Source organism: Ursus arctos, unplaced genomic scaffold (assembly GCF_023065955.2).
Source record: "Ursus arctos isolate Adak ecotype North America unplaced genomic scaffold, UrsArc2.0 scaffold_31, whole genome shotgun sequence".
In the NCBI taxonomy this organism is placed as follows: Eukaryota; Metazoa; Chordata; class Mammalia; order Carnivora; family Ursidae; genus Ursus; species Ursus arctos.
This window is the reverse complement of record NW_026622997.1, coordinates 26,867,541-26,890,086: the sequence shown is the minus strand read 5'-3', so window position 1 is coordinate 26,890,086 and position 22,546 is coordinate 26,867,541. Positions and strand designations below refer to the sequence as shown.

Here is a 22,546-nt window from a genome sequence, read left to right as displayed (position 1 = left end):
TTACTATATAAAAACATCCATTTATTTTCATTTTTTTTTAAAGATTTTATTTATTTATTCAACAGAGATAGAGACAGCCAGCGAGAGAGGGAACACAAGCAGGGGGAGTGGGAGAGGAAGAAGCAGGCTCATAGCGAAGAGCCTGATGTGGGGCTCGATCCCAGAACGCCCAGAACGCCGGGATCACGCCCTGAGCCGAAGGCAGACGCTTAACCGCTGTGCCACCCAGGTGCCCCAACATCCATTTATTTTCAACCTACCTGTGTCATTAAATGTGAAGTGAGTTTCTTCTCACTTCAAACACCAAACCGAAACAAAACAAAACAGCAGTTTGGAGTCACAGTAATGCTGTCTGACAAAGTACAATTTAGGAGCTTTGTGAGTCTTGATTGCAATGTTGTTTAGACATTTCTGCACGAAGGGGCAAAACCACTTTACCAATTAGATTCTGATGTTCAGGGCTTATCAAGATTGTGCTACCACTGTCGTTAATTAACAAAAAGGAAACTGATCTCTATGAGAATCTCTACCTGGGGCTTTCAATCATCGTAACTTCAGGCTTAAAAGAGAAAATCCCTGTCCCTTCATCTCCATTCCCAAGGCAAGCTCACTCTCTGGCATCCAATTTCTTGGGGGTGACTTTTCTTTTAGAAGGGTCCGGAGGAGAATTAAGGAGGAGGAGTTCAGCTCAAGTGGAGGGATTCCAGGAACAAAAAGGAGCTGATCTCAGCCTGGTGTCTCTCCCAGAAAGACAATGGGTCAGGCCTCAGGGAGACGGTGAGACAAAAAGCACTCCGTGCAGGTGGAGAGGAATCAGGACAAAGTCCCGGGTCTCCTGGAAGTCCTGGCTCTGAAAGTCCCAGGCCTGAGAGCCTGGGGTGTTTGGGGGACGGAAGCCGAGTCCCTTACTCCGCGCATTTCGCTTCCCGCTCTCACAACCTGTGTCAGGTCCTTCTGCCTGGATACTCATGACGAAGCCTCAGCGCGCACTCCCATTGCGTGTCCGTTTCTAGAGAAGCCAATCAGCGTCACCGCGGTTCCCGGCCTGTCAGTACCACCGACCTGCCGGGACTTACATTCTCCAGACCCCAGGGATGCGAGTCGTAATGCCCCGAACCCTCCTCCTGCTGCTGTCAGGGGCCCTGGCGGTGACCGAGACCTGGGCGGGTGAGTGCGGGGGCGGGAGGAAAGTGTCTCTGGGGCGGGAACGAGGGGACTGCCGGGCGGGGATCCGGGACCCCCGGGGAGGTGCCTCTCCGCTGCCCCCGCCCCCGGCCCCGCCCCGTCCCTCCCCGCCTCCGCCCTGCTCTCCCCAACTCGGTGCCCCCTCCCCCTGCCCTCCAGTCCGCCTCCACCTGCGCCCCGGGCCCCGCCGCGGGAGGAGGGTCGGGCTGGGTCTCAGCCCCTCCGCGCCCGCAGGCTCCCACTCCCTGAGGTATTTCGGCACCTCAGTGTCCCGGCCCGGCCGCGGGGAGCCCCGGTACGTGGAAGTCGGCTACGTGGACGACACGCAGTTCGCGCGGTTCGACAGCGACTCTGCCAGTCGGAGGATGGAGCCGCGGGCGCCGTGGGTGGAGCAGGAGGGGCCGGAGTTTTGGGACCAGGAGACGCGGGGCGCCAAGGACACCGCACAGACTTTCCGAGGGGACCTGCAGACACTGCGGGGCTACTACAACCAGAGCGAGGCCGGTGAGCGACGCGGGCCCCAGTCCCCACGGACGGGGCTGCGGGACCAGCCCGTCTTCCCACCCATGAAGAGCCCGCGGGTACTTTTACCCGCCGTTCAGTTTTGGCTCTAAGCCCTGGGGTTCGAAGGCCCGGGCTTCGGGGCGGAGCTGGCCGCGGGGGCGGGGCATGGGGCGGAGCTGACCGCGGGGGCGGGGCCAGGGTCTCACACCATCCAGTGGACTTCTGCTTGCGACGTGGGGCCGGACTGGCGCCTCCTCCGCGGGTACTGGCAGTTGGCCTACGACGGCGCCGATTACATCGCCCTGAACGAGGACCTGCGCTCCTGGACCGCGGCGGACACGGCGGCGCAGATCACCCGGCGCAAGTGGGAGGTGGCCGGTGCAGCGGAGCAGCAGAGGGACGAGCTGGAGGTCACGTGCGTGGAATGGCTCCGGAGGTACCTGGAGATGGGGAATAAGACGCTGCTGCGCACAGGTACCAGGGGCCGCGGGGCCTCCCACCATTTCCCCTCAGGCTGAGGCCTCCTAAGAGGATAGGAAGAAGTGGGATCCACACCAGTATATAGCCCTCCCGTGGGTTGAGTCTGGAGACTAACTCTGCCTGTGTTTTCAGACCCCGTACCAGGGAGTGGCCCTAAGGGTCTGCCTTTCTCCTAAGGACCATTGAGGGTTACAGTCTCTCCAGGAATGGAGGAGGAGACCATTTCTGGAATAACTGATGAGCGATTCCCTTTGACTCACAGTGCCTTTGGGAACCTTGGGGGATTTTCTTAGGCTTTGTTCTCCACCCCATACCCCATGTGTTTGGGGTCCGGCTTTACCTATTCTGAATCACTTGGCCTCCAGCCAGGCCAGGACCAGAAATTCCTTTTCTCCTCACAGAATCCTGCCTTCTACACTGGGCCATCTCAACCTAATTCTAGAACTTAACAAGTAAGAAGAGATTATGTGTTCAGGCTGCTGTCTGGGTCATTGCTTTCTTTCCCCACCCCAGTTTTCCTGTTCGTTCTCAAGATGGCCACATGAAAGGTGCTTCAGTGGACCAAGACAGTTGTAAAGTTCCTGAATTTTCTTTCTTTAAAAAATTTTTTTTATTCAAATTCAATTTAGTTAACATATACTGTAGTATTAGTTTCAGAGATAGAATTTGGTGATTCACCAATTGCATATAACATCCAGTGCTCATTACATCACCTGCCCCCCTTAATGTCATCATCCAATTATCCCTCCCCCCCCACCTCCCCTCCAGCAACCCTGTTTGTTTCCTAGACTTAAGAGTCTCTTATGGCCTGTCTCCCTCTCTGATTTCATCTTATTTTTCCTTTCCTTTCCCTATGTTTATCTGTTTTGTTTCTTAAATTCCGCATATAAGTGAAATCATTTGGTGTTTGTCTTTCTCTGACTTATTTCATTTAGCATAATACCCTGTAGTACCATCTGCATTGTTGCAAATGGCAAGATTTCATTCTTTTTAGTGGCTGAGTAGTACTCCATTGTGTGTGTGTGTGTGTGTGTGTGTGTGTGTGTCTGTGTATCACATCTTCTTTATCCATTCATCTGTTTATAGACATCTGGGCTCTTTCTGTAGTTTGGCTGTTGTGGAAGTTGCTGCTATAAATATTGGGGTGCATTTGCCCCTTCGAATCACTATGTTGGTATCCTTTGGATAAATACCTAGTACTGCAATTGCTGGGTTGTAGAGTAGCTCTATTTCTACCTTTTTGAGGAACCTCCATACTGTTTTCCAGAGTGGCTGTACCAGTTTGTATTCACACCAACAGTACAAGAGGGTTCCCTTTTCTCTGCATCCTAGCCAACATCTGTTTTTTCCTGAATAGTTAATTTTGGCCATTCTAATCGGTGTGAGGTGGTTATCTCATTGTGGTTTTGATTTGTATTTCCCTGATGCCAGTGATGTTGAGCATTTTTTCATATGTCTTTTAGCCATCTGGATATATTTGGAAAAATGTCTATTCGTGTCTTCTGCCCATTTCTTAACTGGAGTTTTTTGTTTTTGGGTGTTGAGGTTGATAAATTCTTTATAGATTTTGGATACTAGCCCTTCATCTGATAAGACATTTGCAAATATCTTGTCCCATTCTGTAGGTTGCCTTTTAATTTGTTGATTGTTTCCTTTGCTTTTTATCTTGGCAAAGTCCCAGTGGTTCATTTTGCTTTTGTTTTCTTTGCTTTTGAAGATGTGTCTAGCAAGAAGTTCCTGCGGCCGAGGTCTGAGAGGTTACTGCCTGTGTTGTCCTCTAGGATTTTGATGGATTCTGGTCTCACATTTTGGTCTTTTGTCCATTTTGAGTTTATCTTTGTGTATGGTGTAAGAGAATCGTCCAGTTTCATTCTTCTGCATGTTGCTGTCCAGTTTTCCCAATACCATTTGTTGAAGAAATTGTCCTTTTTCTGTGATGGATATTCTTTCCTGCTTTGTTGAAGATTAGTTGACCATATTGTTGAGGGTCAATTTCTGGGTTCTGTGTTCTGTTCCATTGATCTATGTGTCTGTTTTTATGCCAGTACCATACTGTCTTGATGATCACAGCTTTGTAATATAGCTTGAAGTCCGGAATTGTGATGCCTCCAGCTTTGGTTTTCTTTTTCAACATTCCTCTGGCTATTCAGGGTCTTTTCTGGTTCCATAAAAAGTTTTAGGATTATTTGTTCCAGGTCTGTGAAAAATGCTGATGGTATTTTGATGGGGATTGCATTGAATGTATAGATTGCTCTAGGTAGCACAGACATTTTAACAATATTTATTCTTTCAGTCCATGAGCATGGAACGTTTTTCCATTTCTTTGTGTCTTCCTCAACTTCTTTCATAAACGTTCTATAGTTTTCAGAGTACAGACCCTTTACCTCTTTGGTTAGGTTTATTCCTAGATATTGCAGGGGTTTTGGTGCAGTTGTAAATGGGATCGAGCCTTGATTTCTCTTTCTTCTGTCTCATTGTTAGTGTATAGAAATACAACTGACTTCTGTGCATTGATTTTATATCCTGTCACTTTGCTGAATTCCTGTATCAGATCTAGCAATTTTTTTTGGGGGGGGGGTTCTACATAGAGTATCATGTCATCTGCGAGGAGTGAAGGTTTGACTTCTTTGCTAGTTTGAATGCCTTTTATATCTTTTTTTGTCTGACTGCTGAGACTAGGACTTCCAGTACTATGTTGAGCAACAGTGGTGACAGTGGACATCCCTGCCGTTTTCCTGACCTTAAGGAAACACTCTCGGGTTTTCCCCATTGAGGATGATATTCACAGTGGGTCTTTCATATATGATTTTTATGATATTGAGGTATCTCCTTCAATCCCTACATGGTGGAGAATTTTTATCAAGAAAGGACACTGTAGTTTGTCAAGTGGTTTTTCTGCATCTTTTGAGAGGATCCTATGGCTCTTGTCCTTTCTTTTATTAATGTGGTGTATCACACTGATTGATTTGCGGATGTTGAACTACCCCTGCAGTCCAGGAATAAATCCTTTTAATGTACGGTTGGATCCTATTAGGTAGTATCTTGGTGAGAATTTTTGCATCCATGTTCATCAGGGATATTGGTCTGTAATTCTCCTTTAAAATGTAATTTTCCTTTATAATTCTATATAGATAGAATATATACAGAATATATCTGTGAAGTCCATCTGGTCCAGTGTGTCATTCAAAGCCCTTGTTTCCTTGTTGATCTTCTGCTTAGATGATCTGTCCATTGCTGTGAGTGGGGTTTAAAGTCCCCTAGTATTATTATATTATTATCAATGAGTTTCTTTAATTTTGTTATTAATTGGTTTATATATTTGGCTGCTCCCAAGTTAGGGGCATAAATATTTACAATTATTAGATCTTTTTGTTGGATAGACACTTTTATTATGATATAGTGTCCTTCATCTCTCATTAGTTTTTGGTTTAAAACCTGGTTTGTTCGATATAAGGATGCCTACTCCAGCTTTCTTTGGATGTCCGTTGGCATGATAAATGGTTCTCTACCCCCTCACTTTCAATCTGGAGGTGTTTTTGGGTCTAAAATGAGTCTTTTGTAAACAGCATATCAATGGGTCTTGTTATTTTATCTGCTCTGATACCCTGTGTCTTTTGATTGGAGCATTTAGTTCATTTACATTCAGAGTAATTAGTGAAAGATAAGAATTTAGTGCCATTGTATTATCTATAAAGTCACTGTTCCTGTAGATTGTCTCTGTTCCTTTCTGGTCTTTGTTACTTTTCAGCTCTGTCTCTGCTCAAAGGATCCCCTTTAATATCTCTTGCAATGGCTGATTTAGTGTTCACAAATTCCTCTAGTTTTTGTCCTGGAAACTCTATCGCTGCTTCCATTCTGAATGACAGCCTTGCTGGATAAAGTATTCTTGGCTGCATATTTTTCCCATTTAGCACCTTGAATATATCATGTAGTCCTTTCTGGCCTGCCAGGTCTCTGTAGACAGGTCTGCTGCCAGCCTTATGTGTCTACCCTTGTAGGTTAAGGACCTCTAGTTCTGCGGTGCTTTCAGGATTTTCTCTTTATCTTTGAAATTTGCAGGCTTCACTATTATATGTCAAGGTGTTGAACTATTTTTATTGATTTTGAGGGGGATTCTCTGTGCCTCCTGGACTTGAATGCTATTTCCTTCCCCAGATTAGGGAAGTTATCAGGTGTAATTTGTTCAAATAAAACTTCTGCCCCTTTCTTCCACTCCTCATCTTCTGGGACTCTTATGATATGCATATTATTTCACTTTATGGAATCACTGTGTTCTCTAAGTCTCCCTTTGTGATCTAATCATTTCTTTTCTTTCTTCTTTTCAGCTTCCTTATTTTCCATCATTTTATCTTCTATATCACTGGCTCACTCTTCTGCCTTGTTCATTCTCATTTTTATTGCTTCCATTTGGGGCTGCATCTCAGTAATAGCATTTTTAATGCCTGGCTAGATTTTAGTTCTTTTATTTCTACAGTAAGGGTTTCTCTAGTGTCTTTTATGCTTTTTTCAAACCCAGCTAGAATCTTGATAATCGTTTTAAATTCTAGTTCAAATATCTTACTTATATCTGTATTGATAAACTCCCTGTCAGTGAGTACTGCCTCCTGTTCCTTCTTTTGGGGCAAATTTCTCTATCTCATCATTTTGTCCAGAAAAGAATAGAAGAATGAGAGAAAATAACAACAATAACGACAACAGAAAAAAACAAAACAAACCAGAAAAAAACAAAAACAAAACAAGAAATAAAAAAAGAAAATAAAACAAAAACTAGATCTTGATGTGTTTTGGTCTGCTTATTAAAAGATACTAGATCCCAAAATAAGAAAGAAAAACTTATATATATACAAAAATAAAATAAAATTCAACGAAAGGGAACGATTTAAAAAATATATAATGTATATATGAAAATTAAAAAAGAATAAAAAAGTATTGAAAAATAAGAAAATAACTGAAAAAATAATACTGAAAGACTAGAGAATAAAGAAACAATGCTATATACTGTTTTCCCCAAGGGCCGAAGCTTTGCAGCCCCCAAGGTCAGTAAACTTGGTGGCAGCAAGTTGTCTCTGCCGGTCTTCTATGGGAGGGGCCTGTTGCTGGGATTCTCAGGTGGACTTTGCCCTGGTGGAACTGGGCCTCCCTTGCACAGAGGCCGGGCTCAGTATAAGCAGCTCTGGGTCCACTAGGTGGTGCTGTTTTGCTGTCTGAAGGCTTTGAGCTCTGTTGACTGGGATGAATATGGCTACATCCCGCCCTCTAGCCTGGACCTGGAAATTCACAGCCCCCACTCTTCAGTGAGCTGGCACAGAAAAGCAATCACTCACTCGGGTCTCCCCGGTTTCCCTGGGAACTCTGTGTTCACCCAGCCTGTGATCAAGCGATTTTATGTCAGGCACGAGACTGAGTTTCAAAACTCCAAACTTGATGGACTCCTGCAGTGTGGACCTGTGCAGTTCCTCCTGGGGGAGGGGAGGAGGGGGCTCGCCCTCTGCCTCTGCCGCTTGCTGGGCCGCTGCTTGGAGAGCGGTTCACCTGACTGTGCAGTGGTTCCCAGTTTGCGGCAACACCCAGCAGAAAGCTGGGGCCTGGACTCGCTGATTGCAGCGGCTTCCCTGCTCCAATGCCTGGGAGCTCTGCTGCACTCGGGCAGCCCCACTCCTTCTGTAACCCCGGGGCTCCTGAGTTTTCTGACCCTTCTCTTTAGATCCCCCGAAGACACATGTCACCTACCAACTCCTCACTGACCATAAGGTCACCCTGAGGTGTTGGGCCCTGGGCTTCTACCCTGCGGAGATCACCCTGACCTGGCAGCAGGATGGGGAGGACCTGACCCAGGACACAGAGCTTGTGGAAACCAGGCCTGCAGGGGATGGGACCTTCCAGAAGTGGGTGGCTGTGGTGGTGCCTTCTGGAGAGGAGCAGAGATACACGTGCCATGTGCAGCATGGGGGACTGCCCGAGCCCCTCACACTGAGATGGGGTAAGGAGGGAAACCTGGGCACAGAGCCTCCTCTCAGGGACATGAGGAGCTGCTGGGGAGAACTTCAGGAGGGTTGGGGCTGAGACCTGGGGGTCAAGGCCCTCACCTTATCCTCTCTTCCCAGAGTCCCCTCCTCGGCCCCCCATTCCCATCGTGGGCATCGTGGCTGGTCTGGTTGTGGTCACTGGCACTGTGCTGGTTGGAGCTGTCATGTGGAGGAAGTAGAGCTCAGGTAGGGAAGGGGGGTGCTCTGAGTTTTCTTATCCTTCTGCAGTGTTTCAAGTCCAGGTGGAAGTCTGTCCTGCCTTGTTGATGGGCAGTGCCGTCTGCACACGTGTGCTTGTCCACCGTGCGGCTCGTTGCTACAGTCACTGTAGTCAAGCACAGGTGAGAGTGAAGGACAGATTAATCACCCCAGTGAATGTGGTGACGGCCCCGATTCCCAGCAGTCACAGGTCAGAGAGCAGGTCCTTGCTGAGGACAGACTCCAGGAGGACGTTTGGTCTCACCTTGCCATGTCTTTTGTTCCTGTCCCCAGTCCTGCCCTAGGTCTGTAGTGACAGCCCTGGAAACTTCCCTGTGGTCCAGGCTATCTGTTTCATCTAGGATCTCGGGCTGCGTCTCCTCCATGGCGTCTCATGGGATGTTTTCTTTCCCCAGGTGGAAGAGGAAGGAGTTACGCTCAGGCTGCAAGTAAGTATGGAGGGGGTGATCCCTGAGACCTTGAGACAGTGTAGAAGGACGTCGTGGGGAGCTCACCCACCCACAGCTGTCCTTTAGTTTCATCTCCTGTGGCTCTGACCACATTCTGTGTGTTGTGCCCCAGGCAGGGACAGTCCTCAGGGCTCTCTTTGCTTCTAAAGCTGAGACCCTGGAGGGCCTGACATGGGGAGAGGAGGGGGGAAAGGGGCCATGACTGGGTAGTGGGGATTCTTTGCGTAGGATACTTCGACCACAGGGAGGGCTCTTGGGAAATTCCACATGTATGTGACTGACCTGTATCTGTTCGTGATTATTTTCTGTCACAGTGTGAGCCAGCTGCCTTGTGGGGGACTGAGCGATGCAAGATGTGTTCACTTGCCCACCTTGTAACATCAACACCCCTGATTTCTCTTTCTGCAAAGGGCGTCGGAATGTGTCCGTGTTCCTATTAACATAATGTGAGGAGGTGGGGAGACTGGCCCCCCACCGCACACAACCCCCCCCCCCCACTCTCCCCGCCCTGACCGCCCTGTGTTCTCCTTCCTCATCTGCTTTCGTGTTCTGGCCGAGGGAGGGTGGGCCATCTCCATCCCTGTCTTTACTTTGTGTTACACTGAGCTATGACTTCTTACTTCCTGATGACAAGAGGACTCTGGTTGGGAACTGGTTTTTTTCCTGTTGTCATGAGGAGTGGATCAGTTAGTGAAAGGAGAGGATTCCTGAAGTTTGAGAGAGGAAATAAATGGAAGCACTGAGAACCTTCCGGAATCTGCGAGTTTGGTGTGCTGGGTCTCCTCTGGGTGGGGACAGGCGAAGGCTGTGAGGAGCGTCGGGAGGAGGAGCGTCATGCCCAGTGGGTGCTCAGTTCAGCGTGGGTGTGACATGGCCCCTGCTCAGCCGGGGAGTCTCTCTGCTCTTTCGTCCTTGTCCCTCCAGTAGCACCTGTCCTTCCAGGACCTGGGATCACAGAGACTCGGACATCACCCAGACCTCGTCCTGCCTCCGGGACCGACCGTGGGCAGCAACGTCGTGGGGCCGGGTCAGCCTGGGCTCAGACCTGGGTTGGGCCCTCAGCCCATCTTTGGGGGTTTACTTGTCATTTCTCTGTTTTTGTACAGGATTAGCCTGTTTTCATGTTCGGGGAGGAGTTCTGGTCTCATTCAGCTTCGAGTGCCTCCTGTCTGAAGGCGGCAGGAGGTAGTCGGCCCATCGGTGTCTCCACAAGGCCCACGAATCCGGAGCATCCAGAGGTTATTTTCAGACTCATGGAGGTCTTGCCCTCCTTCTGGGGCTCGGCTGTTCCCTCGTCTCTTCCGCCGTCTTCTCAGAGGAGCAGATTGTGGACTAGCAGACAGGAGGCTGGCCCTCATTTTTCATTCTGAATTAGTTCCCGTCAGTTTCCGTCCTCTGCTTGCCCACCCTCTGCCCTAGTGATCTTGTGCTGGCTCCAGTCCGAAGTCGAGGACTGGGGGGGCAGAGTCTCCTTCCATTGCTGCTCAGTTGGGAAATAGCATCTGTGCGTCAAGGATGGTGGTTTGTTGAAAATGGAATGTACTTGGCGTGCAGGGGAGGCGCTGTGAGCGCGGGGTGGGGGGGGCGGCGCGGTGAGGAAGGACAGGGCACTGGGGGCAGCGGGAGGGCCGTCTGTGCTGGAGCCCCACAGAGCAGCGGTGGTCTGAGGCTGCATTAGTAAAGGTGCTGCCTCCAGAACAGGGAGGTGCTCCGCACTGATCGCTCCTTCACGGCGCACGTCGCCGCCAGACCCGGGACACGCGGTTTGCATCTGGGAAATCCGGCTGGTGTGTCTGTGTTTACAAGGTGCAGCCCCGGCTGGTCGTCGCATCACCCGTTCAGCAGCAGGAGAGTAGCTTAGGGGGCGCCTGGGTGGCACAGCGGTTGAGCGTCTGCCTTCGGCTCAGGGCGTGATCCTGGCGTTATGGGATCGAGCCCCACATCAGGCTCCTCCGCTATGAGCCTGCTTCTTCCTCTCCCACTCCCCCTGCTTGTGTTCCCTCTCTCGCTGGCTGTCTCTGTCTCTGTCGAATAAATAAATAAAATCTTAAAAAAAAAAAAAAAAAAAGGAGAGTAGCTTAGGATTCCCCGTGGCCGTGCCGCAGCCCCGCTTCTAGGGCTTGTTAAACAGGAGAGTCCTTGACCCTGTGCCGGGTCCTCGGAGTCTGTGGGTCTGGGGACAGGCCGATCTGCAGCCGCTGAGCTCGGTGAGGAGCGGAGGCCGGGGTGGCAGGGGCATTAACATCGCATTCACGTCTGTTTCCTTCCCTGGTGAAGAGAAGGGAGGACGTCTGTTGTCCGTGGGCGGTGTGATGTGTGACACACACGTCATTGGTTCGTCGTGGGCGTCGTCGGGGAGGATCAGGGAGCAGTTCACGGCGGGGGGACGAACGTCTCTGAATGCGCGCTCTGCGCCGCGGTTCCTCTGAGCAAACACGGGAATTCGGCCCTGCTCCGACTTAGACGGAAGGTAGTGCGTGCGCGCGCACATGCACACACGCACACACTCACACAAATACACACTCACACGTGCGCACGCGCAGCTGCTGTGTCTGTAACGTGTGAGCGCGGGACGGTCACGGAGCAGCTTCGGCCGGGAAGCCAGGAGCACAGTGGCAGGTGCACGTCGGGCTGTGTGTCATACGGGAACCCCGGCCTCTGCCGCGTGCACGGATGTCGCTGCTCGCACTGCGGCCTCGGGTGAGGCGGGACACTGGATGCTGTGGCCAGCCCGGCCATTGCTGCTGCTCCTGGGGCTGGGGGACACACTGCTGCGGGCACCACCTGTCCCACGCATCCTGCACAGTGGCGGCCTCTCTCTCTCACCAGGTCGCCAGGCGGGTCCAGCCTGTGCTCCGGGGTCTGGTACAGCCTCAGGCCGGGGCCCCCTGGAAGGATGTGGGGAAAACAAGTGTTGCTCTTCTGTGGAGAGAGGCGGTCTCTGGCCAAGACCCTGAGGGTGGAATTGTCCTCAGGTAGGAAGGCCGCTGGGGTGCAGGGGGCCAGGGGTGGAGAAAGAACAGCTCATCGCCCTTCTTGGAGCACAGACCCGAGGCTGCAGCTTGATTGGGAGCTTGGCCCAGGTTTGGTGAAGGAACGAGTGGCTGATAGATGACAGCTCTCCTGTCGTTGCCCCGATGCTGTGAGACTAGACCCAGCTGTTGTTCGCAGCAGTTTCCACTCACAAGTTCCTGCGGAGGCCAGGTGGGCTGAAGGCATGACCACTCAGGCATATTAGCCCTGTCCTTGGCTCCTGCAAGGACGAGAACCCAGGTCTGTATGATGTGCGTGGGTCTGTGTGCCGTCGTGTCCTGTGAATGTTTCTATTTCCCTGTGCCTGGCAATATTTTGGGCAGGGAATCTCCAGCCTCTGCCGGCTCCTAGGGGACCGCTGCCAAGCATGAGAAACCAACCAGTGAACGCACCACGGCACCGGCCTGGTTTTCTAGGGTAGCTGGATTGTCCCGCAAAGTCGGCACGGTTCACGCACAGCAGCTCAACTGAGAACACGGAAGGTCAGTTTATCCAGCAGTCGTGACTCCGACAGCCGCCAGCCAGCAGAGAGCAAGGAGCCTCTTCCAGCTGCAGGAAGGGAAGGGTTTTCAAGGCAGAGGGGAGTGGGAACCAGGAAACTATGAGTAAACAGGGCCTTGTTGTGAGCGAGGGGGCCCTGCTAAGGGGGAAGGAAGTGATTCTCCGGGGGCTTCCGTCCAGCGGGGGGCAGGACCTCTTGGGGGCCGATGGCAGGTCACATTTCTGGGACAAGCTGAAGCTGCAGTAGGTTCAGTATGACGTTCTCGGTGGGGTGTAGCATCGGTGACTCCATTTGGGGCCTGCTGACTCCTTTTCCAACAGGACGGTGAACAGCAGGGGCAGATGGAGGGACGTGATAGACACACTTCAGCTCTGCTTATCCTTTGCTCCTGGACGAGACGAGGTGCGGGGTTACTTGCTTGCTCTTACTCTCAGTCTCTCTCTGCGGATCAGGGAGGGTTTCTCCCCCCCCCCCCCCCCCGCCCTGGCTCTCTGATTCTCTGTCACCACCTGGGAGTCCTCCAACTCCCGGATTTCACGTCTGACACTGTCGACCTGAGTGAGCCTGCGACGCACAAGGGGACGGACTCATCCTGCGAGATGGCCCTCTGCCCATGGGCGAATCTCAGCTCTCAGGCTCCCATGTGCCCTGCACCGTTGTTCAAGTTGGCTGTGAAGTCGGGATACCCTGGACCTTCAGTAATTTGCCAGCACAGCTCCTAGATCTCAGGAGAATTCCACGCTTACTCATGGTTTATCACAAGGATACCCACGAGCAGACACATGAGGCGAAGGAGCGTAGCCGCAGGAAGTTCCCCGGGCAGGAGCCTCTGTTGCTGTAGACTTGGAATGTGCTGCCCTCAGAGCACGTGGATGTGCTGGCCATTTCTGAAGCTCTCTGAACCCCACTGTTGAGAAGTCTTCACAAAAGCTTCAGGACACAGGCACCCTTGATCCAGTCCCTGGCTGTTGGGGATGCAGGTCTGGGGGCCAGAGGTCGGGGCGTGAGGCCAATGCCTCCAACTCTGTAGTCATGGCTTGGTCCTCCTGGTCGCCAGCCCCCAACCTGAAGCTGTCCAGGACCCACAGCCAGGTCGTCTCATGAGCATACCGGGGATGCTGTTATCACTCAGGAGATCCCAAGGCTTGGGGAGCTCGGTGCCAGGAACCGGGACAAAGACCAGATATTTGTATTATCCCACAGGCCACGCCCTGGTCTTTGAGCACAGATCCCTCGTAGCAGTAGGAGCAGAACCGCAGAGACGCGACATGGTACTAGAGTCCCCTCCGGTCATTAACAGTTCACGCATCTGCCTGCTGGAGGACGGGGCCTCCCAGGGTCACTGCGGTCTGCTGGCTCCATCCAGTGTTGCCTGGTTCCAGGAGCAGGAATGTTCTCGCAGCCTATGGCTGTCTCTCTCAGGCGTCTGGGTAACTGAGCTAAGAGACAGGGCCATCTCTTGCTCACACTTCGGAGGCGTTAACGTACTATTGGATTTCCCTCATTACACAGCGAATTTATCCATTCCTTTACCCTCAGCTGTTTCTACTTCCCTGGATTTATACCCAACTCTCTGCCTTTGGCAGGGACATTATGGGTGGCTGCTGAGTGGGTCTAGACTGTGGGCAGCAACACCGGTCTGGCAAGGCCCTCCCCGCTCAATCCATGCTCGGTCATAGAGGGGAGGGTCACACAGGGACAGGACTGGCGGGTAAGGCACCACCAGGCGATGTAGCTGTGCTGTGAGCCCCAGGTTTGCCGGCTGGGGTGCAGGTGGAGCCCTCCCCTTCGGGCCCATGGGAATTCCCACATCAGAGCTTAACGAAGTAGTTATGGTGTCTTGCGTGGGAATCCTTCCTGTTTCTGGCGCTCGCATCCGCGTCCTGAGCCTCTGCATCGGGTCGGAAGAGAGAACGTTGAGGGGAGCCAGAGTCATACCGATGTCCTCGCCCTTGGGAAGGACTGTGGAGTCACAGTGGCACCTGTCCCTACCCCTCCTCCTCAGATCCCCCAGGAAAAGTGTGTAGTGGGGACCGTCCTGTAGCCCCACTCATGCTGGGTGGGAGCGCACACTTGTGAGGGTGTGTAAACTAGTACCTCATGCCTCCATGGCCCCAACACCCCGTTTTCAGTGTTTCCGTCGCCAGTTCCCATTCTCCACGAAGCTGTTACTCTGTCAGCGTGTCTGTTTGCCCATCGTGGGACATTATGGTTTGTCACGTTTTTTGGTGTGACGAAATGTGACTGAGCATTTGAAACCGGTGCAGTATGTTTTATTCCCCACATGTGCCCCAAGAGGCATGTATCAGAATGTTCTAGGAGCAGAATGTTTGCCCCCAATGGGAAACAACATACCTGCATAGGACAGGAAATACATACATAAATTTAGCGCATCCGCACAACGGAGTAGCTGCAGCCCCGAAACAGCCTGGGCTGTGGCTGCGCCCCACCGCGTGCGTGAATCTCACGGACACGGCACCGAGTGAAAGGAGCCACACACGCAAGAGTGTGACTCTGTATGTGACGTGGACGATCAGGACTAACGTATAACGTCAGAAGTCAGAGCGGTTGCCTTCTGTGGTGACCTAACGACGGGGAGTCTCTGTGACGCTCAGCGCGCCCGCATCGTGCTCTGGGGCAGGACGTGGAGCTGCGCACGTGTCAGATGTCGCTGAGCTGTCCTCACAGGACCCGTCCTCTCGTGTGCTTTGGTTTTTAAAATTTCTTTTTTTTTTTTTTTAAAGATTTTATTTATTTATGTGACAGAGAGACAGCCAGCGAGAGAGGGAACACAGCAGGGGGAGTGGGAGAGGAAGAAGCAGGCTCCCAGCAGAGGAGCCCGATGTGGGACTCGATCCCGGTACGCCGGGATCACGCCCTGAGCCGAAGGCAGACGCTTTAACGACTGCGCTACCCAGGCGCCCCTGGTTTTTAAAATTTCTAATTGAAGTATAGCTGTGTGCTGTGTTCTGTTTTTGTTTTTTAATAGCATTCTGACCGTTCGCATCCACCACTGAGCGAGCAAAGCCCAATCCAGAACACGTGTTCCTGTCAAGGCCCATTTGTCACCCTCGGGGTCACCGGTACTGCTCTGACTTGCCAGGTGCGTTCGAGGCTTTCCTGCCAGGGAATCGGCCTCCTAGCTGTCTGTAGTGTCCGGTTGGCAGCCAGAACGGTTCTTTTTGGTATTTTGGGCCTCAGAGGATGCAAGTGGATATAGAGTTTCAGCCTTTCTCTGCGTTGCCACAGCCCCCACTGTCCCCTTGTTTCACTGCCCTGGGCGGCCACCTCAAGAGAGGACACCAGGATACCCACTCATCCGTTCCAATCGACTTCCAAACTCGGAGGTGGTTCTTGTGATGGGCATCAACATGTCCTCCTTTCATGCACCCCTCAAACTCCCATAGTGAGCGAGGGCCCAGCCCCCATGTGGTTATTCCTGTAATAGACCTTGTTTCCATAGCCCTGCCGTCCCACCATGTGGCCTGGCTGTCAGCCACTGCCCATGAGCTGGTAAGTTCAAAACACAGGAGCTTTTCTCGTTGTTCAATTTTTTCCCTACTATGTATCAACCTAAACATTAAAACTACCCTATGACTGAAAGACAAAATAATCCTGAGCCTGATGTAGGCTGTAATCTTGGATGATGTTGGAGAAACACTCTAATGGAGAGGACAATGCCCGGAAGAATTCCATTAAAAGGTGGTAACAGTTAGAAAATACTTTTACACACTTCTAAAAAACAGTATGACACAATTAATAATAGCACGTCGTACATAGTCTTCTATAACCTTGATTTTAAAAACACAGAAGTGACTAACATAATATAATAAAAAATCATTAAAAAAAAATAAAAAAAAAATAAAAACACAGAAGTGAAAAGCTCGGTGAGCTGACCTGCATGCAGTGATGGAACAGTTCTCCTGTACTAAAAGCTGGACTTTTAAAAAACTGGACTTGTAAGGCCTAATATAACGATTTCAATCAGCAGTGGCTTCCCTTTCAAGCCGGACCCCTAATTAGTCTTCGAATTCCTCTCTTTCCTGCAGGACCTTCCGGTTTTGCAAAACTTTGCTTCTGTGCATGCTGCTTTCGGCTACTTCTTCATAAGAGGGGGTCTGCTGTCAGCTCATCCCCGTTGTCTCTGTCGATCTTTCCAATGCCACCCATTTGTAGGGGCCTTTCTACAATGTCTAGCAGAGGGCTCCTGCAGCTGGAATGCGGCATCCGTTCTCTTTACTGCGTGTGTATCCAGGCGCTGAAGAAATAAAAACTATGGATTCCAAATCGTGTCCTTCACGGGAATGTTTATACAGTGTGTGTAGTGTGCTGAATCCTTGGGCATCCTCCTTGGCAAATCTTTTAGTTCTGTGTTTGTTGGGTTGTCCGAAATTGTAATTTCATTTTTCATATCTATTTCTAATTGCACAGAGTTGAGCTTCTGTTACTTAATTTTTCCAAAGCCTGAAAAGCCTCTCGAGGAGTAGGAAATGCTACTCCTTGTAGTGTTGATGCTTCGCGTCCACACCCACGTCAGTTTGTACCTCGTTAACTTCAATCTGCCGTGATTCTTCCTCAGCTGGAGTCAGCGGGGCAGGAGAAGATGTGACAGCACGTGTTTTCATGTCCATGTAATGACGCATCTTCCTTTACTGTCCAAACACTTCATCTTCAACGTGCCGCCTCCGAACTCCTTTTTCACAGTCGCTCTCGTTGCTGCACACAGCATTATTTGACGAACACGAGAGTGTTCCGGAGACCAGACAACGACTATGCATTCCTATCCCTGGGCATTCTGAGAGTCTAACCTGAGTACTATCCAGCTCGGTTGTCTGCCCTCCAGGAGGGGTAAACCAAGGGAATCGCAGTCCTTACCCAGCATCTGAAGGCTGACTACAGGATCCAGTCCTAAGGTTCTCATTTTCAATAGAGACTTGTAGAGGTCGGAATTTCCATTGCTTGCTCTGGCAAAGGCATCTTTAACACCCTCACTGCATGGACACGGGTCTGGGGGGACAGGCCGGCGGCCGCGGGCTCCCGGCTCCGGCGCTGAGTCTGTGCAGAGACGTTGTGGCCTGAGTGGCCTGAGTGGCAGTTGTGTCATCCAGGTGCCGGGAGCAGCAGAGACAGCAGCTCTGACCAAGGGCCAGGCGTCCAGCATCAGAGGCGTCAGTGCCATCTGCACCCTCCACTGGAAACGTCCCCAGTTTGTTGTTCAGGGAGACACTGCTTTGGGCAATAGGCCCGGTGTCCTCCTGCACTTGTAAGTAAAACCCTTCCTTCTCCTATTCTTCGGCTTGCCTTTGTCTGTTGCCTTGAACCCACCAAGAGGGGAGCCCAGTTTGGAGTAACACGACTGCCAACCTGACAACCTCACCTGGCATTTCTTTTTTTTTTTTTTTTTTAATATTTTATGTATTTATTTGAGAGAGAGCACAGGGAGGGGAGCGCAGGCAGAGGGAGAGGGAGAAGCAGACTCCCCATGGAGCAGGGAGCTGGATGCGGGCTCCATCCCAGGACCCCGGGGTCATGATGCTGGGATCAGGACCTGAGTCGCAGGCAGACGCTTCGCTGACTGAGCCACCAGGCGTCTCCAGCTCGATGTGTGACAGACGTGGTGAGAGCACACAGCCTTTTCATGTCGCTGATCTTAGGAGGAAAACAAGCAGTCGTTCACCAGTAAGATTTTATCTTAAGGGGTTTCATAAATGCCTTTTATCAGATTGAGGAAATTCCCTCTGTTAATAGTCTGTTGAGTTTTTATCATGAAGGGTGTCCGATTTTGTCAAATGATTCTTGTGCATCTGTTGAGATAAGCACGTGGCTGTTGTTTTCTAGAATATTAATATGGTGCTTTACATTGATTGGTATGGATGTTGAACCAACTGTGCATTCCCGGAATAAACTTCATCAGGCTTGCATTGAACTCTTTATATGTTGCTAGATTTGATTTGCTACAATTTATTGAAATCTTTTGTGTGTGTATCTACATTCATAAGAGATATTGGGCTGTAGTTTCCTTGTCTTGTGATATCTTTGTCTGATTTTGGTATCTGAATAATCCTAGCCTCGTAGAGTGAGTGGGATTCCCTCCTCTCCTTTTTGGAAGGGTTTGTATAGAATCGTTATTAATTCTTTCAGCATTTGGTATAATTCACAGGGGAAGCCATTTGGAACTGGGCTTATGTGGAATAGTTGTTGACAATTGACTATCTTCTACCTCGTTGTGGGTGTATGTAGATGGTTTATTTCTTCTTCAGTCAGCTTTAGTCGTTCTTGACTTTCTGTGTTTTTGTGTATTTTATGCAAGTAAGTTAATTTTTTGGCATATAATTGTTCATCATAATCTCATAGTTCTCTTTATTTTGTGTGGTCAGTCCTAACATCTCCTCTGTCATTGCTGATCTCAGTAATTTGGGTCATTTCTCTCTCTTTCTTTTTAGTGAGTTTAGTTGAAGATTCGTCTGTTTGGTTCATCTTTCGAAGGATCACATTTGATTTAATTTTCTACATTGTTATTTTTATTCTCTTTATTTCTTTAACTTCCACTCTAATCTTTACTTTTTCCTTCCTTTTGCTTGCTTTTGGTTTCGTTTGCTCCTCTTTCTTCTTCGACTTAATGTGGGAGTTTAGCTGATGGACTGGAGGTGTTGCTTTTCCATGTGGGCATTGACAGCTGTGTATTTCCCTCTCAGCACTGCTTTAGCAGGACCCCCTCGGTTTTGGTGTGCTCTGTCTTCATTCCTATAGATCTCAATGTATTTCCTGATTTCCATTTTGATATCTTTGACCCTTTGATTATGTAGAAGTGTGTTGTTTAATTCTGCATAGTTGGGAGTTCCCTGAATTTATTCCAGTTATTGATTTATTGATTTCTGGTGTCATGCGACTGTGAGAAGAGAACATATTTGTATTATTTTTGCCCCTTTAAATTCACTGAGTTTTTTTTTTTTATGGCCTCGCATATGACTTATCCTCAAGAAAGCTCCACTTGCATTTGAAATGGATGTATATTCTGTTCATGGCTGGAATGTTCTATAATTGTCAGGCTTACACTGTTGTTTTATAGTATGATTTAAGTCTTTATCTTTATTGATCTCTGCATAGTTGTTCTATCCATTATTGAAAGTGATATATTGAAGTTTAAGTATTATTGTCATATTGTCTATTTCTCTGTCAATTTCTGTCAGTTTTGCTTACATATATTTGGGTGTTCAGTTATTAGGTGAATATATGTTTAGAATCGTTTCATCTTTCTGATGACTTGACCATTTTATCATTCTAAAATGATCAAGTTTATCTTACTAGCATTTTTAATAATAATTTTCTATTATGTTATGTTAGTCACCATGCAGTACATCCTTAGTTTTTGATGTAGTGTTCCATGATTCATTATTTGCGTATAACACCCAGTGCTCCATGCAATATATGCCCTCCTTACTACCCATCAACGGCCTATCCCAGTTTCCCACCCCCTCCCCTCTGAAGCCCTCAGTTTGTTTCCCAGACTCCGTAGTCTCTAGTGGTTCATTCCCCCTTCTGTTTACCCCCGCTTCGTTCTTCCCTTCCTTCTCCTACTGATCTCTCTGCTATTTCTTATGTTCCATAAATCAGTGAAACCATATGATAATTGTCTTTCTCTGCTGGACTTATTTCACTTAGCATAATCTCCTCCAGTCCCGTCCACGTTGCTGCAAATGTGGAGTAATCGTTCTTTCTGACAGCTGAGTAATATTCCATTGTATATATGGACCACATCTTCTTTATCCATTCATCCATTGAAGGGCATCTTGGCTCCTTCCACAATTTAGCTATTGTGGACAATGCTGCTATAAACATTGGGGTGCATATGGCCCTTCTCTTCACTACGCCTGTATCTTTGGGGTAAATACCCAGTAGTGCAATTGCTGGGTCATAGGGTAACTCTATTTTTAACTTTTTAAGGGACCTCCACATTGTTTTCCAAAGTGGCTGTACCAACTTGCACTCCCACCAACAGTGTAAGAGGGATCCGCTTTCTCCACATCCTCTCCAACATTTGTTGTGTCTTGTCTTGTCAGTTTTCACCATTCTAACTGGCGTAAGGTGGTATCTCAATGTGGTTTTGATTTGAATTTCCCTGATGGCTAATGATTTTGAGCATTTTTTCATGTGTGTGTTAGCCATTTGTATGTCTTCATTGGAAAAGTGTCTGTTCATATCTTCTGCCCATTTTTTGATTTGATTATTTGTTTCTCGTGTATTGAGTTTGAGAAGTTCTTTGTAGATCTTGGATACCAGTCTTTTATCTGTAGTGTCATTTGCAAATATCTTCTCCCATTCCGTGGGCTGCCTCTTAGTTTTTTTGACTGTTTCCTTGGCTGTACAAAAGTTTTTTATCTTGATGAAGTCCCAGAAGTTCATTTTTTCTTTTGTTTCTCTTGCCTTTGGAGATGTGTCATGAAAAAAGTTGCTGTGGCCGATGTCGTAGAGGTTGCTGCCTATGTTCTCCTCTAGGATTTTGATGGATTCCTGTCTCACATCGAGGTCTTTTGTCCATTTGGAGTTTATCTTTGTGTGTGGTGTGAGAGAGTGGTCAAGTTTCATTCTTTTGCATATAGCGAACGTGATAACCACTACACTACAGCATTTTTAACAAACTCTTACTAGCATTTTTAAAGTCCCTCTTGGCCAATGAGTGTATCCACTCCAGCTTTCGTATGGTTGTTTGCCTGAGATAACTTTTCCATCCCTCTGATTTCAGTCTATCTGTAATTGATATCAAGTGCGTCTGCTGCAGACAGCACAGGTGGATCTTGTTTTGTGTTCAGTCTAACAATCTGCACTTCGACGGACTTGTTTGAGCCACTTACTTGTAATGTTAATATTGACACTGTTGGGTTTATGACGCCATTTTACTTTTTGCTTTTTGTTTTCCATGCCTCACCCATTTCTCTCTCTCTCTTTTTTAAAGATTTTATTTATTTAAGAGAGATGGGGAGAGAGAGAGAAAGAGAGAGCGCAAAGCAGGGGAGCAGCAGAGGGATGGGGGAGGGAGAAGCAGGCTCCCCTCTGAGCAGGGAGCCAGATGCAGGGCTTCATCCCAGGACCCTGAGACCGTGACCTGAACAGAAGGCAGACGCTTAACTGCTGAGCCATCCAGGCGCCGCTCCACTCATTCCTCTTTTACTGATAACTTCTTATTCAGTGAATAAACTGAAGTATTTTCATTATTTAATTAATAATCATTCTATTTTGTAGTTATTTTCTTAAGAGTTGCTTTTGCCATTTTTCCTACCTTTTAAATTTTGTGATTTTTTTCTTTATTCCATAATATATATTCAAGTAACGTATGTTTATATATTTATATCCTATCCTGGTCATGTTGTATGTTATCTTATGATTCCAATATGAAGTTTCATGAGCTTTTTACTACTCACTCTCTCTAAAGTTGCTTAATCACAGTCTTTTTTCCCATTTAAACTTTGCATTTCTTGCTAAGAGTTGCTTTTTTTCTCTGTGCAATTATGTGTGTAAATTTTTTGACATGTAGGTTAAATAGAGAATCTCTAGACAAATTTGTTTCTTTACAATTTTTGGGTCATCACCAATTCAGGACAATTATAAACTAATGATATGAGTTATTTTGGCCCAATGGCCGATGGTAAAGGAAATTGGACTACAAATCACAGACGGGTTAGTCCGTGTCTGCAAATTTTTGAAATAGTTGTTTGCTCAGTTTTCCCGACTCAAAGACAAACGTCCTTGGAATGTCCTTGTACTTGAAGATAGAACAGATTTGATTAGTGTCACCCTGTTCTGAGGATATGAATCTTAGGTTCCCAGGTGTTCAGGGAGGGGATGTTTCTCAGCTCCTCACATGTCGAAGCTCTGGGCATTACCTCCTCTCTGTGAAGCTCATGAGCCTGAGAAGCCAAGAACGATTTTCCAGATCTGAAAAATACTCTAAGGATCAGAACAACTATTCTCTCTGGCTTATGGCCCATATTCAAATTTTGGGCTAATTGATTATTCTCTTGTTTGTTCTACGATACTTTTGGATGATTTTATGTTTTTTCTACCATTTTTAGTTGTTTGGGAGAAGAGGCAGTCTTATTTTTTTTTTAATTTTATTTAAATTCAATTAGCCAACATATACACCATTAGTC

At 48.5% G+C, this 22,546-nt stretch overlaps 1 protein-coding gene and 1 pseudogene across 2 annotated transcripts; one reads left to right on the top strand and one right to left on the bottom strand.

Moving 5' to 3' along the window:
- The first annotated feature begins 76 nt into the window (after positions 1-76).
- Positions 77-21,955, top strand: LOC113243706 (patr class I histocompatibility antigen, A-2 alpha chain). Of its 2 annotated transcripts, XR_008956653.1 has the most exons (8): positions 1,030-1,167; positions 1,420-1,689; positions 1,888-2,163; positions 7,874-8,149; positions 8,274-8,381; positions 8,810-8,842; positions 9,970-12,378; positions 12,719-21,955. XR_008956653.1 is itself a non-coding variant. In XM_048225645.2 (7 exons), the coding sequence occupies exons 1-5, from the start codon at positions 1,095-1,097 to the stop codon at positions 8,372-8,374; spliced, it is 996 nt and encodes a 331-aa protein (XP_048081602.1). In that variant the 5' UTR covers positions 77-1,094; the 3' UTR covers positions 8,375-8,381; positions 8,810-8,842; positions 9,178-9,619. The 2 variants fall into 2 exon arrangements, 1 of the variants encoding a protein (XP_048081602.1); XM_048225645.2 differs by lacking the exons at positions 9,970-12,378; positions 12,719-21,955 and adding an exon at positions 9,178-9,619 and having other exon boundaries at positions 77-1,167.
- Positions 16,379-17,577, bottom strand: LOC113243705 (twinfilin-1-like; annotated as a pseudogene).
- Positions 21,956-22,546: the final 591 nt, after the last annotated feature.

Excerpts from the sequence above, each read along its gene's own strand:
- LOC113243706 (XM_048225645.2), top strand. The coding sequence starts at position 1,095 with ATGCGAGTCGTAATGCCCCGAACCCTCCTCCTGCTGCTGTCAGGGGCC. Across the intron at positions 1,168-1,419 it reads GGTGACCGAGACCTGGGCGG|GCTCCCACTCCCTGAGGTAT; the intron begins GTGAGTGCGGGG and ends CCGCGCCCGCAG. Across the intron at positions 2,164-7,873 it reads TAAGACGCTGCTGCGCACAG|ATCCCCCGAAGACACATGTC; the intron begins GTACCAGGGGCC and ends CCTTCTCTTTAG.